The sequence below is a fragment of the Neoarius graeffei genome, chromosome 20 (assembly GCF_027579695.1).
Source record: "Neoarius graeffei isolate fNeoGra1 chromosome 20, fNeoGra1.pri, whole genome shotgun sequence".
Taxonomy (NCBI): Eukaryota; Metazoa; Chordata; class Actinopteri; order Siluriformes; family Ariidae; genus Neoarius; species Neoarius graeffei.
The window spans coordinates 15,677,554-15,693,246 of record NC_083588.1 but is presented as its reverse complement, the minus strand read 5'-3'; the positions used below and the strand labels follow the sequence as shown (position 1 = coordinate 15,693,246).

At 41.9% G+C, this 15,693-nt stretch overlaps 1 protein-coding gene across 1 annotated transcript in view; it reads right to left on the bottom strand.

Annotated features, from left to right (window-relative positions):
- The window catches only part of rogdi (rogdi atypical leucine zipper), a 38,626-nt gene that overhangs the window by 2,960 nt on the left and 19,973 nt on the right, over positions 1-15,693 (bottom strand). Inside the window, exons 6-10 of the mRNA XM_060901316.1 lie at positions 11,997-12,092; positions 5,464-5,562; positions 4,143-4,256; positions 2,246-2,295; positions 1,801-1,927 (exon numbers count right to left, since the gene is read on the bottom strand). Coding sequence (XP_060757299.1) covers positions 1,801-1,927; positions 2,246-2,295; positions 4,143-4,256; positions 5,464-5,562; positions 11,997-12,092 — 486 coding nt within the window. The remainder of the gene's footprint in view (positions 1-1,800; positions 1,928-2,245; positions 2,296-4,142; positions 4,257-5,463; positions 5,563-11,996; positions 12,093-15,693) is intronic.

Sequence of the window (15,693 nt, the reverse complement as noted above, 5' to 3'; positions counted from 1 at the left end):
ATAGGTCTGATTTGGTCCCTGCTAGCTCACAGATGCTGCTGAAAATGCTATAAATTTGCTGTGGAAGCTACTCTTAAAATGCCCCAACAGCAAGTCATGACAGAATTCTCTGTGCCATAGTGCAAGAATTTTACTGAGAGTTTTAAAGGGGGCTTTGAACAGACTCCATGATGCATGTTCTAGCTAACATGATCATAAGCAGGTCCCACCAGATGAAGCACTGCCCAAGTGTTGACTGATGATATTTAGTCCTGGGTATGACTTTAAACTGCAACTGGTGGTGAGTCTCAGGTCCAGGAAGACTTGAGTATTGGGGAAAACAGAGTTACCCCTTAATCACCATTGCTCCCAGGTCTGCTCTGACCCGGAGTGGTAGCACCTGCCTGGGTTCCAGCTATGGGCTAAATAGTACCTCGCCAATAAGACTCTGGCAGCAGGGCTCTCTTCGGTGCAATGTGGCAGATGAACCCAACAGGGTCAATGGCGCACCACCAGATGGCAAGTGGAAGAGCCACTCAAATGGCCAACGGATGGTATCACCCGGCAAGTCAGTTGTCACTACGGGGCAACTTCCATATCCGTCAGGTCTGTGGCACTTTTGCGCACCACTTGGCATCAGGTCTGGAGGTCCAGAGAGACAACACGATGGGGGGCACGACATTATTTGTCTTACTTTACTGTGCAAGGTGCTTCCCTAGGAGAGGAGAATAGTATACAAGTGCTCACAAGGCTAGGCATTCCATGGTGGATCAGCCGGACCATTTCTGACTCCGCTGCGGACAGCTCTGTTGCTCTGATGTGGGCTTCGTGGCCCATTTGCATTTATGGGCATGCTAATGAAGTAGTCATCATCACTAGCGATGGACAGCTGACGAGGACTGATGACATTCTAGTGAGAACTTTATGTTGCATCCCATGTGGTATGCACTTGCAATGTATTAGCTATCTTACTGTTACCATTGGAGGAATCACGCCAATCTACAGAAGTCGATCCCTTTGTGAGGAAGTTGACTGACACTTCTCTCCTAGTACTGGAACACCTAGACCAGGATATAGGTCAACTCCCTGCAAACCTGTTTTATTCAGTGTCCGGTGTAGTCATAACAATATGCTTTGCTTCAGAATCTGGAAACCAGGACAGCATGGACCCAACATGCTGCAGGTCAGCAACAACGTTTGTTTACATTCTAAGTGGAAATTATTTTGTTGGACGTTTTGTATAAAAGTTTTTATTTATGGAATTTGAAAAAAAAAAAAAAAAGGTCCGTTTCTCAAAATCCAGTGAATGTGGATAGAATAAAACAGTTATTCCACTCAACCTCATCATACATGGCTCATAGCCGACTCAGTGCTACGCGCCTTGTCGGCTATCAGCTCATGTACGACTTGATTTCGTGGAATAACTGTTAAATAGTTGGGGTCTTTGAGCTCATGTATGCGGAAGAGGGTGGATAGCGCTCTGGACATTACACTGCCCTGTGAACAGCAGTTTGAGTTCGCTGGCTTCACAGGTCTTGGAGGAAGCACATTATCCTTCAGCCTCACCACTTTCGTATCGTAGGGACTGGTAGGTGAGAATTGGCAGGTGATCATATTGGGGAGAAAAATTTCGCTCCTCACAGCTCACGTATTTTATTCAATTTACCTTTGATTTTTTTTTTTAATTGTATCACTTATTTTTCAAAATATATCCTCAAAATTTTTTTTTGTTACTTTCGCTCAACATACCACTGCCTTAAAGTAAATCTAATGCCAGTTATTGCCTACAAAACGTGAAGGTTCAAACACAGACACACTCACCTTATCTTTGAGCTGCTGGCAGAGTTGCAGTGAGATGGTGAAAAACACGAGTGCGTCGTTCAGCCATGGCACCACACACTCCACTTTGTGCACGTGGCTCACCTCAAACTTAGTGTTGTTTAGTTCACTGTGAGTAAAAATATATAGGATTATTACAAGTGGTATAGATTTCATCAGAATAAAATACATTTTATTCACGTTATTTCATTTTATAAAGGTTTTGAGTTTGTCAGCTCCTCGGTCATTTTATTTCTAGGTAAATATAACAAATGGTACAAAAATGAAATATTTATTTTGAAATGACTATAAAATGATTTATAATTATTATTACTCTTGTTGGTAATATTATTATTATTATTATTATTATTATTATTAAATCAACCTTTGGAACATAGCAAGGCACAAAAGCTATGAATAATAATTCTCAAAAATATTAACTACTTACAACATGGCTCCAGGATTATGCATAACTGAACTTCCTGCTGGTTTGAAGTTCTACAGATTAAAAAAAAAAAAAGAAATAAAATATAAAGTAAGGTCATTTATTTTTTTCGCGGTCCGGTTTCCATCAAATCCTGTGCTCTGATTGGCTGGCGAGCGGGTCCGTATCCTACGATACGGACCCCAGTTACGGACCTCTGGCTCGTTCACAACAACAAACATAGTAGCATTTTTTGTCAACATTTATTTTTTTGATAAGATTTATTTATAAGCTTATCAAAAAGCTTATAAATTTTTGCCAGCATTTCTCAGGAGAATAGCGTTAATTTTACAGCATGGATAGCGATAACGACAGTCTTCACAGTGAAAGCGAGTTTTACTACCCTGAGGAAGAAGAAAAGAAAACATTTCAGGAGAAAGCTAAAAACCTGTAACTGTTGCTCACGCCAAGCAAAAACATGGCTGAATCATGAATGACTCAATTTTGTATAAATAGGGGGCTACATAGGCGGCAAAATGTCATTTTTTTCCTGCCATGGAAGTGCACTTGTATACCGAGGAGGAAGCCATTTGCATTACAGCCGTGAATGAGGATTCAAAATGGCGGCTCGGCTCGGCTTTCCCTTTCAGGCGCTCTCATTTTCTGTTAGAATTTGGTAAAGAAAAAAATATATTATTTACCAGCTTAAAGTGCCATTCCACCATTGGATGTATTCTTTGGCATAAAATACAATATATTTTATGACAACATGACTAGACAGAGAAATCTTTTAGCTTCAAAATGATATATCAAACATAATTTTTTGACAATGACAAGTATATTAATTTTGCAACCAAAGTCACCTACCCTTTTAATTTCTGCGCGGTAGTGAAACGTGATGTCATCGGCAGGTTCCCCTTCTTGTGTACCACGTGTCGGTCTATTTTTAGACCAGGAAACCCCCAAAGTGAGAGTCATTTCTCCTCGTATATGGGGGCCAAAAAAATTGCGAAAAATTTTGAGTTAATCTTTCAGTTAGCTAGATTTATTGGTATTAGCTAGATTTATTGGTATTATTTTTATCGTGTTCTATCCGCCATTGCTGATAATATGTGCCACGTCACGTGGTACACAAGAAGGGGAACCTGCCGATGACATCACGCGCGGAAATTAAAAGGGTAGGTGACTTTGGTCACAAAATGAATATACTTGTCGTTGTCAAAAAATTATGTTTGATATATCATTTTGAAGCTAAAAGATTTCTCTATCTAGTGATACCATTTATATATGTTGTCAAAATATATTGTATTTTATGCCAAAGAATACATCCAATGGTGGAATGGCACTTTAAGGTCGGTCCGTATCGTGAAATACCGTGACCTCTACCTTGAATACTGACCTTCAAGACCTCGGTCACGGTATTTCACGATACGGACCTCCCAGCTGGTAAATAACACATACACACACAACTTCTTATTGTAAATGCTGTGTGTAATATTCTCTTGTAATGATTTGTGTGTCTCATTTGCACAACTCAGCACTGTTCTCAATCAGGACTGTACTTTATGAAATTGAAATAAAATATGCCACTTAGTGGTAACCTTTTGATTAACTGGAAGATTAGAACTTAATCCCTGCAGTGTTCGACAAATGATGTTAGGCTTCTCAAGCAAAGTCACGTGATATTTTTGTTGTTCTAAGGCACATAAAGCAGAGGGATGAGAAGAGACTGGGACTCAACTAACCAAGTTACCAACATATGGACAAGTCTTTTCATTCTATCCTGGGATCTACAGTAGGTGTCCAACAAGAGACATGTACAAAATGCTCGAAAACACCAGCTGGTTCTGGATCCTGCCTCACTTATAAATTGCTTTGCATGATGAAAAATTATAAATGAAATCCAGTTTGGCCTCCAAACCTTAGTAGTGTTCGGCTGAAGCACGTGAAGCTGGTAGACGGTCAGACAGAGTTTACTGAGATTTATGTACAAATTCACCATCACATCACCAGGCATCGGCGGAGTAAACATCCTCTGGGGAGAGAACATTAAAATGTTACAGAGGAAGTGAGAGAAGGTGTTTACATGCAGCAAACAAATCTGAGGACTTTGTTTTGCAAATGACGCTGATGCACAGTTTGAACACTACGAATGGACGCTAGATCACTGGAGGAAATGCAGGAATCTCAAAACCCATTAGACCAAGCTGCAGCGATCACAGGAGTCAGGAAACAATGTACGAAATAAACTAAGAAGCATTTTAAGGCTCTTATCAAAACGACTCAGAATGAAAGCAAAGGTCAACCTTCCTGACTGTAGTCACATTGTGTGTGACTATATTCTTACACCATTTACTGTATAGTGCCTGGAGGTTCTGATTTCTTGGGTAAGAAGCCAATAATAAGAACTCTGTAGGACGCCTCATGATTCATGCCTCAGAGAGAACCTTGTAATGATTAACCTCGCAAACTGTAATGATTATCCTCCTCTTTTGCGTCACCGCTGCAGAATCAGATCCACCTGAAGAAGCAAATCGGTGAAATTTAGTTCCCTCTGAAATTTGGTCCCCTCTGAAATTTGGTCATTGTGATGCATGTTTATTCTGGTAATATCTCACAAAACATCAGGCCTGGGAAGTTATTTAATTTGAGTAGATTCCCTCGCAAATAATGCACAGGAAATCGCTCGCTTTGTGCGGTCAAGCAGACAGAGGAAGTCCGTGTGTGTGCATGCGTACTCGCAGGTTTACCTTTGACCGTGCACTGACAGTTCCATCATTCTGTCGCTAAACAAACAGCTGATGCTCACTGACCACCGATATTTATTAGTTTGGTCCTGCATTTCCTTTCCTTCGCAACATAACGTCTTTTCTGCTCGCTTCCCATTACTGTAGTCGGTCTTTCACGTTCCATTCGCACACTCACGTCCTGCATTTTTCTCTGTTTCTAATTTGTATCCCACAATGCTTTGTGCGAACGGGGAAAGCCCACTACGTCATACATGACGTAGTATCTTGAATTGGGTCATGGTGAAGCAGGAAAAAAATAACAGAATTTAGGGCCATGTTGCCCTAAGTTGTTCTATTAAAAAAAAAAAAAAAAAAACCACTAATAAAATTGGAAGTCTGTGATTCGAATTCAGTAGCTTTCAGTCCACTAAACGAAAATAACTGTGCGTCAGGGAAAATTCTTTTTATGACCTACGCTTGAAAAATCTGAAAGGCAGTCTAGCTTTAACCTACCATTAATCCAGTGGAAGCAAGCTCAGGAAGAGTCATGGTAGCTGGCGTGGTAAGACGATTACGCGCTCGGGTTAACTGCATCATCACCGCATCCATCAGCTAAAACAAAAAACCACACATTCAGTTAGAGTTTAATCTTCATTCATCTTCAGTAACTTCTTTATCCTAATAAGGGTGATGGTGGATCCGGAAGCCATTACAGAGCAACACACACACACGGGCTATTTTAGCATAGTCATACAGTGCTCAGCATAAATGAGTACACCCCCTATGAAAAGTAACATTTTAAACAATATCTCAATGAACACAAACAATTTCAAAAATGTTGACAAGACAAAGTTTAAGATAACATCTGTTTAACTTATAACGGGAAAGTAAGGTTAATAATATAACTTAGATTACACATGGGGCGGCACGGTGGTGTAGTGGTTAGCGCTGTCACCTCACAGCAAGAAGGACCTGGGTTCGAGCCCCGGGGCCGGCGAGGGCCTTTCTGTGTGGAGTTTGCATGTTCTCCCCGTGTCCGCGTGGGTTTCCTCCGGGTGCTCCGGTTTCCCCCACAGTCCAAAGACATGCAGGTTAGGTTAACTGGTGACTCTAAATTGACCGTAGGTGTGAATGTGAAGATGTGTGAATGGTTGTCTGTGTCTATGTGTCAGCCCTGTGATGACCTGGCGACTTGTCCAGGGTGTACCCCGCCTTTCGCCCGTAGTCAGCTGGAATAGGCTCCAGCTTGTCTGCGACCCTGTAGAAGGATAAAGCGGCTATAGATAATGAGATGAGAGTACACATTTTTCAGTTTTACTCAAATTAGGGTGGTGCAAAAAGGAGTACACCCCACAACAAAAACTACGACATCTAGTACTTTGTATGGCCTCCATGATTTTTAATGACAGCACCAAGTCTTCTAGGCATGGAATGAACAAGTTGGCGACATTTTGCAACATCAATCTTTTTCCATTCTTCAACAATGACCTCTTTTAGTGACTGGATGCTGGATGGAGAGTGATGCTCAACTTGTCTCTTCAGAATTCCCCAAAGAAAATAATTTCTTTACACCACAAAGATGAAGGCTACAAGAAGATCAGCAAAAGCTTTACTTATCAGTCAGAATACTGTAGCAAAAGTGGTACAAAAATTTAAGAAAGATGGAACTGCAACCATCTCACAGAGACGTCCAGGTCGTCCACGGAAGTTAACACCTCGACAGGAGCGTCTTCTGATGAGAAGGGTTGAAGAAAATCGCCATGCAAGTTCACTGCAGTTATCTAAAGAAGTAGAAAGCCAAACTGGGGTGACTATTTCCCGTGACACAATATGGCGTACGCTGCAGAGGAATGGCATGCGTGGATGCCGTCCACGAAAGAAGCCTCTCCTAAAGCCCAGGCACAAAAAAGCCTGCCTCGAGTTTGCCAGGGCCCATGCTGACAAAGATGAAGACTACTGGGACTCTATACTCTGGAGTGATGAGACCAAGATAAAGGTTTTTGGAACTGACGGCTTCAAAACTGTATGGCGTCGCAAAGGTGAGGAATGCAAAGAAAACTGCCTGGTGCCTACAGTGAAACATGGTGGGGGCAGTGTCCTTATGTGGGGCTGCATGAGTGCTGCTGGTGTCGGGGAGCTGCATTTCATTGATGGCATCATGAATTCACAGACGTATTGCTCTATACTGAAAGAGAAGATGCTACCATCACTCCGTGCCCTTGGTCGTCGTGCACTTTTCCAACATGACTAAACACACATCTAAGGCCACTGTTGGATTTCTGAAGAAGAACAGGATGAAAGTGATTCAGTGGCCAAGTATGTCTCCTGATCTGAACCCAATCAAACACCTATGGGGAATTCTGAAGAGACAAGTTGAGCATCACTCTCCATCCAGCATCCAGTCACTAAAAGAGGTCGTTGTTGAAGAATGGAAAAAGATTGATGTTGCAAAATGTCGCCAACTTGTTCATTCCATGCCTAGAAGACTTGGTGCTGTCAATAAAAAATCATGGAGGCCATACAAAGTACTAGATGTAGTAGTTTTTGTTGTGGGGTGTACTCATTTTTGCACCACCCTAATTTGAGTAAAACTGAAAAATGTGTAATCTAAGTTTATATTATTAACCTTACTTTCACGTTATAAGTTAAACAGATGTTATATTAAACTTTGTCTAGTCAACATTTTGGAAATTGTTGGTGTTCATCGAGATATTGTTTAAAATGTTACTTTTCGCCCTGTGATGACCTGGCGACTTGTCCAGGGTGTACCCCGCCTTTTGCCCGTAGTCAGCTGGGATAGGCTCCAGCTTGCCTGCAACCCTGTAGAACAGGATAAAGCGGTGAGAGATAATGAGACGAGATGTTACATTTCATAGGGGGTGTACTCATTTACGCTGAGCACTGTATATCCCACCAGCATGTTTTTGGACAGTGAGAGGAAAAGTGTATGCTGGCAAACAGGCTCAGTTACTACAGTTTGCTGGGATTAATTACATATAAATAAGGAAATGTCTATTTGTTAAATGACCTTTAAACCCTTTTGCGCTTCTGTTTCCTCTTGTTACAAACAAAATCCCTGTTGCCTCCATGAAGAGAAACAACTAAATCTTCCTGATGTTGTACAGGAAAAACAGTATGATAGCAAAATCAGGCAGAAAATGATCCAGTAGTTGGTTGTCCAAAGTTATACTTTTGCTGACAGAAAGACACCACAGTGACGATCTGCTTCACTGAAGTGCCTTAGATCAGGGATCAAACTGACATCATCGTGAATGTTAATGGTGCAACATACGCTCAGCTTACACTTCCTTATCTTTGGGGCAGCACCTTTTTCTTCTGTACAGTATGTACCTTTCACCTGGAAATGCGGATGTGTCGACTGGCGTACAAGTAAAAAGGTATTGAATCAGAACCAGATGAAAGCTGTAATAGTACACTATGTACACCTTTCGAGATAAGAGATACCTAGTCAGGTTAGAGAAAAGAAAAAACAAAACAAAAAGTACCTTTGAGAGTATCAGTATGGTGAAAAGGTACAGTTTAGTACCCTTTCTTGTGATTATACGCAGAAGGCATTGCTGCCGGCTCTTTATAAGGAACTATAAAACATTTAAATATTTGTGGCACATAACGGAATCCAGGGACACGTCCGCCCGGGGGGCATTTTCGAGTTATTGACAGATTCAGAAAGTACAGTTTCTAATCTTTCCAATGATGCCTTCCATGTGGAGATCTGACAATATTTGAAGAATGTGTGGCCTTTTGAAAGTGCATACCTCTTAAAACAGGAAAGGGAGAAAATCGCCCTCAAAGTTTTCCTTCTCAGTTACTCTGGGTGTAGGGCGGGCACATAATGGTGCTCATTTGCATGACATTAAGGAAAGCCCTACCCCCTACTAGCTAGCACGATGCTACTTTCATGTAAACAAAGATCATCACGTCAATTTTCCTTCCATGCAAAGTATGCCCAAAACAATTATGAAGTACAAAAATAAGTCCTAAAGTATACTTTAACGTTTTGTGGTTGAAAAATTACTCGCACCATAAGAAAGAAAGATAGCACGATGATAACACAACTAACACAATGCTAGTTTCATGTAACCAAACCACAACACTCTCCGTTACATGCAAAAATAACCACACAACCTTAGATTAATAAACTTACCCCATCAGAAAGAGAAACGTCGCCTTGCACACATCAATGCCTCTGATGGAATGTAATCCTAGAACACTTCCTTTTGGTTGGGTTTTTTTTTGCTAGAAATGGTCATCTCCGATGTAACTACCGTGCGTCTGTTTGCTTCGCGGTGTTTCAGCTCCTCTGCGCTCTGTTTAGCTTGCTCATTCCATAGTGAAATTACATGCATGTATGCAGCTTAAGTAGCCACGAGCTCAGCTCGTATCATACAGCTGATAGGCGAAAAAAAAAAGACTTAAATCGTCACGTGAATGGCCCATATGGTAATTTACCCACACCCCCCAGCAGGCTACAGTCCTGACAAAAACAAGACAATTTGCAACAAAAAATGTATGCTTTTTCAACAAAATCTATTATCTGAAATACTGATTGCATTCTTCAAGATCTCAACTTGCACATTATGGAAAAAAACGAAAATCACAAATTTTGAAAAAAAATGCTTCTTTTGCGATTTTCTCGGATTCGTTTCGGCAGACATGTGTCTCTGGATTCAGTGATGTGCCACATTTATGGAGTGGCCTAGTGGTTAGCGTGTCTGCCTCTCGATCGGGAGATCGCGAGTTCTATTCACAGTCGGGTCATACCAAAGACCATCATAAAAATGGTGCCTGCTGTCATCTGGCAAGGCATGCTGCAATACAGATGCGAGTGGGGAGTCAAACTCTCGCGGTTACCAGAGAACCAGCCCCCCACTGTAACCCTAGCTATGTAATATAGGCGAGAGGCCGAGGGCTACGAAACGGAGACTGGCGCCGCCAAACGTGCCATGTATGGTGCAGGAAGGACTTTGACTTGACTTATGTTTTTGAAAGCTATAGTTATTCAACTTGCCTTTACATCTCTACATGACACCTTATGAAACCTAAAAGCTGGTTAGAAATAATCACATGCTCCCAAGACTCGGTGTTTTAGCGTCATGTTGCCTGAAACTTGTCTTCATACCATACCAGACAGTGACCGCTGCTCATGACGTTGAATGGAAGGATTCCACTACTGATCAGTAACTTTGCATGACAAAATACTACTACTACTACTAATAATAATAATAATAATAATAATAATAGGGCGGCACGGTGGTGTAGTGGTTAGCGCTGTCGCCTCACAGCAAGAAGGTCCTGGGTTCGAGCCCTGGGGCCGGCGAGGGCCTTTCTGTGTGGAGTTTGCATGTTCTCCCCGTGTCCGCGTGGGTTTCCTCCGGGTGCTCCGGTTTCCCCCACAGTCCAAAGACATGCAGGTTAGGTTAACTGGTGACTCTAAATTGACCGTAGGTGTGAATGTGAGTGTGAATGGTTGTCTGTGTCTGTGTCAGCCCTGTGATGACCTGGCGACTTGTCCAGGGTGTACCCCGCCTTTCGCCCATAGTCAGCTGGGATGGGCTCCAGCTTGCCTGCGACCCTGTAGAACAGGATGGGGCGGCTGGAGATGATGATGATGATAATAATAATAGAGACAGCACAAGGAACACACTAATTGAAAAACGGACAGACAGCACCACTGGTGATTGGTATTTATTCAAGTGTTTCCGAAAGAAACCGGCCTGAATTTCTCAAAAGCGTCGCAGCACAAAGATCATCGTTAAATGGTAACATGAGCAACACAATGAAGGCTCTCTCTCCTCGTTAAGATGCTCTTAGTGTTAAGAAGCTGTTGGGAAACCCACCACAGAACAGTTCTGATGTTCGTCCCTTGTGTAATTTGTACTTTGACTGGATAATGTTTGCTTAATCTATTTAATTCTATTTTCTCCAAGGGCATTCTGAAAAATCTGTAACCGATCAAGTGTTATCTCTCGACACAGTGAGCTTTCAAAAGTGTGAAGCTACAGTATGGGCCAGAAAGAAATCAGACCCAGCCTCTACTGAATAGCATTCTCTGTAATTCTACTTATGACCTTTGGTGGTGCGATTGTTCCTGGGTCCACAGAAGTTCTCATCTCATCTCATTATCTCTAGCTGCTTTATCCTGTTCTACAGGGTCGCAGGCAAGCTGGAGCCTATCCCAGCTGACTACGGGCGAGAGGCGGGGTACACCCTGGACAAGTCGCCAGGTCATCACAGGGCTGACACATAGACACAGACAACCATTCACATTCACACCTACGGTCAATTTAGAGTCACCAGTTAACCTAACCTGCATGTCTTTGGACTGTGGGGGAAACCGGAGCACCCGGAGGAAACCCACGCGGACACGGGGAGAACATGCAAACTCCGCACAGAAAGGCCCTCGCCGGCCACGAGGCTCGAACCCAGAACCTTCTTGCTGTGAGGCGACAGTGCGAACCACTACACCACTGTGCCGCCCCTCCACAGAAGTTATTTATTATTAAAAAAAAAAAAAACTTGATCTTTATTTTTTTTATATGGACTGCGAGCTGGCCTAGTGGTTAGCGTGTCCACCTCTTGACCAGGAGATCGAGAGTTCTACTCGCAGTTGGGTCATAAAAATGGTACCTACTACCATCTGGCAACGCACGCTGCAATATAGATGCAAGTAAGGAGTCAAACTCTCGCAGTTACCAAAGAACCAGCCCCCCACTGTAACCCTAGTTGTCTAGGCGAGAGGCCGAGGGCTATGGAAATGGAGATTGGCACCGCACCCACGCGCCTCCAAGAGCAGGAAACTGCCTGGGAAGACCAGATCCTGGCGTGGAAAGAACTTTGACTTTTTTTAAAATTATTATTTATATATCTTTTTCCTAGAACATGATGAAGTGCTTCACTCTGCTTGCCCATTTATACCAGCCGGCCCAAAAACACACATTCTTGTTTGAGGACATGATTATACAGTTGTGATATGAAGTACACGAAGGCAGGATTCAAACAAAAATGAAACCATGGCACTGACGAACCTTATTGACCTCAGCACCGGTTTTGAAGTGATAGCTCTCATCACGGCTGCTGAGCAGCTGAAGTGCCTCATTCACGTGGTTCCTCGCATCCTGGATCTGTGAGCAAACACGTGTTAGTAAACTGAGCAGCATTAGCGTTCAACCATGGGGGGGGGCGTTCAGCTTTTCAGAGCAAAGTTCAAAATCAAAACAAGCCTAAGTGTGATTACTGTAAAAACCTACTGTAGAATAGAGATGTGAAGCATGCATGGCTGCAGTGAGAATACAACAGCCACAATACACTATGATGTGCTTCTGTGGGAAAGTTGCAGCACATTAGGAAGTGAAAAAGTAGTAAATGTTGAAGTAATATTACAGGAGCAGATGTGCCGATATACTGAATATTTTCACGGCATTTATAAGTACACAACTGCAAGTATGAATGCTTTTAGATAACAGTTCTATAATAATAATAATAATAATTATTATTATTATTTTATTTTTTTTAAATATTGAGTAAGTGACATTTCAGACACAATTTAGCCAAACGTTCGGTTTATTTTTGATCCACTAGTGGAAACAGATCCCGAAAAAGCCACACACACACACACACACACACACACACTTTATAATGTAACCTAGATGGTTCACTAGCTCACACTGATGTATATTTTACATTCCTGTTCCAGTGATCTTGGCATCCCTTATTTCTTTTCATATTCATCTGATCAGCAGCTTTCATATTTTAAGTCAAAAATGTATATTCCTCAAAAGTATAATTTGTCACGTCCACTGACGACATCGTTAACTCTAATACAGTAACTGTTTCAAACCAGGAAGTGGAATTTTATGAGGCAAACACAGATGAGTGAAGTGATACACACAGTCAAACGTCCCAGTCAGGTTAAAGCTAGACAACCTTTCGGTTTCATAAAATCGGTGAAATTTAGTTCCTTCTGAAATTTGGTCATTGTGATGTACTCTCGAGTTCCAAACAATAGCGCAGTTGGGAATAAGAGTGTAGGGCGGCAAAATGGGCAAAAATTAATAAGAGTGTAGGGTGGAAATAAGCATGCAGGCCGGAAAATTCTCGAGTTTCGAATAATAGTGCAGTTGGGAATAAGAGTATAGGATGGCACATTAGGACAAATATAATAAGCGATAAGCACACTTGTAGTCTAGAAAATTATGCTGAACAGATCTTGGAGACCAAATATCAATTCAGTAAACAGACAAATCACATCATGGCTGTCAATTTCTTGTTCGTGTTCTTTTTATCTAAAACAAAAAGAATATCTGGATACTAGTAGAGTACTTTTGCTTGAGAAACTCAAGTATGCAAATTGCTTTAATTTACCTTTATTTAAGGTCTTAAAACATCAAAATTCTAATTTAAAAATGTCAAAATTCTATTACAGAGGCAGAGGAAGACTTTATTGCACCATTTGAATCCAGCAGGTGAAAGAGCATGAACCGTTAAGTCTTCATCCGATTCTTCAACAATATCACAATTAGAATATGAAGGGATGATCAGCCAATAGATACAAACGCCTCTTAATTCCAACTAATACAATATGACTTAAGGAAAAAGGCTATATCTTAATGCTTTATTACTTCACTTCTGTGTTTAGTCCCAATCAGTGATGTACGGGGGATTTGGAGAACATTTTTTGACATGTTGACTGTCGCTTCCCGGCCATTTCCATGATTATGGTCTATGGAACCGGCCAGGACCCGAAAAGGGCCAGCAATATTGAACCGCTGGCATAAGTATTTAATTACTTGGAAAAATTGCATTGTAATTCACTTCTATGCTATTATATCTCAAGAATATGCTACCTTATGGAACTGATGGGTGAAATTCATGTCAATTTTCGGTGGATTGAAATCGATCATAGATACTTCCCGTTGTTTACCACCGGCAGTGTTGTTGGTGCATCGGTGGTGCTTCGTTGTCTGCGCATGTGCGTAGTGAGTCGTCTGTGTTCAGGCGTTATTTTCGCTCATTCGTCACACGTGCTTGTATTGACAAATAGAATAAGCGTGTAGGCCCAAATAAGACCGTGCAGGCGGGAATTTTTCGCAAAAATAAATAGCCGTGCATGCACGGTTATTCGGAACTCGAGAGTATGTTTATTTCTGCAATATCTCACAAAATATCTGGCCATTCTGTGGCTGGGAAGTTATTTAATTTGAGGCAATTCTCAAGCAAATCATGTGCATGAAATCGCTCGCTTTGCGCAGTCAAGCAGACCGAGGAAGTCCGTGTGTGTGTGTGCGCGCATACGCAGGTTTACCTTGACCGTGCACTGACAGTTTGATCATTCGGTCGCTAAACGAACAGCTGATCACACCGAGGTGCTTGCTGAGCACCGATATTTATTACTTTGGTCCTGTGTTTCCTTTCCTTCGTATAGAGCATGACGTCTTTTCTTCTTGCTTTCTGTTACTGTAGTCGGTCTTTCACATTTCATTCGCACACTCATGTCCTCCATTTTTCTCTCCTGTTTCAAATTTGTATCTCACAATGCCTTGCACAAACAGGGAAAGCCCACCACATGATGACACATGATGTCGGATCTTGAATTGGGTCATGGTGAAGCAGGAAAAAACAGTGGAGAATTTAGGGCCATGTGGCCTTAAATTCATTAATTGTTTTTTTTTTTTAACCTACTAAACTTGGAAGTCTGTGATTCGAATTCAGTAGCTTTCGTTCCACGAAACAAAAATAACCGGGTGACAGGGAAAATTAATGACCTAAACTTGAAAAATCTGAAAGGCAGTCTAGCTTTAAAGGAACAGTCCACCGTACTTCCATAATGAAATATGCTCTTATCTGAATTGAGACGAGCTGCTCCGTACCTCTCCGAGCTTTGCGCGACCTCCCAGTCAGTCAGACGCGCTGTCACTCCTGTTAGCAATGTAGCTAGGCTCAGCATGGCCAATGGTATTTTTTGGGGCTGTAGTTAGATGCGACCAAACTCTTCTGCGTTTTTCCTGTTTACATAGGTTTATATGACCAGTGATATGAAACAAGTTCAGTTACACAGATTGAAACGTAGCGATTTTCTATGCTATGGAAAGTCCGCACTATAATGACAGGCGTACTAGCACCTTCTGCGCGCTTCGACAGCGCATTGATATCTGAGCTCCGTATCAATGCGCTGTCGAAGCGCGCAGAAGGTGTTAGTACGCCTGTCATTATAGTGCGGACTTTCCATAGCATAGAAAATCGCCACGTTTCAATTTGTGTAACTGAACTTGTTTCATATCACTGCTCATATAAACCTATGTAAACAGGAAAAACGCGGAAGAGTTTGGTCGCATCTAACTACAGCCCCAAAAAATACCATTGGCCATACTGAGCCTAGCTACATTGCTAACAGGAGTGACAGCGCGTCTGACTGCGTCTGACTGACTGGGAGGTCGCCCAAAGCTCGGACAGGTACGGAGCAGCTCGTCTCAATTCAGATAAGAGCATATTTCATTATGGAAGTACGGTGGACTGTTCCTTTAAAGTCTACCTTTATACGTACTCCTGAAATGCTGCTCGACTAATCCAAATTAGTGGACCGCAACTAATTGTTGTCTAATATAGTATTTCATACGTGTACTGTGTCAATGTGAGTATCAGCCAGGTAAATCTTACTCACCCAGTATGACTAATTCAGGTTTGTTTCTTCTTTAATTGTAACATAGTGTGACTCTATACATAAGA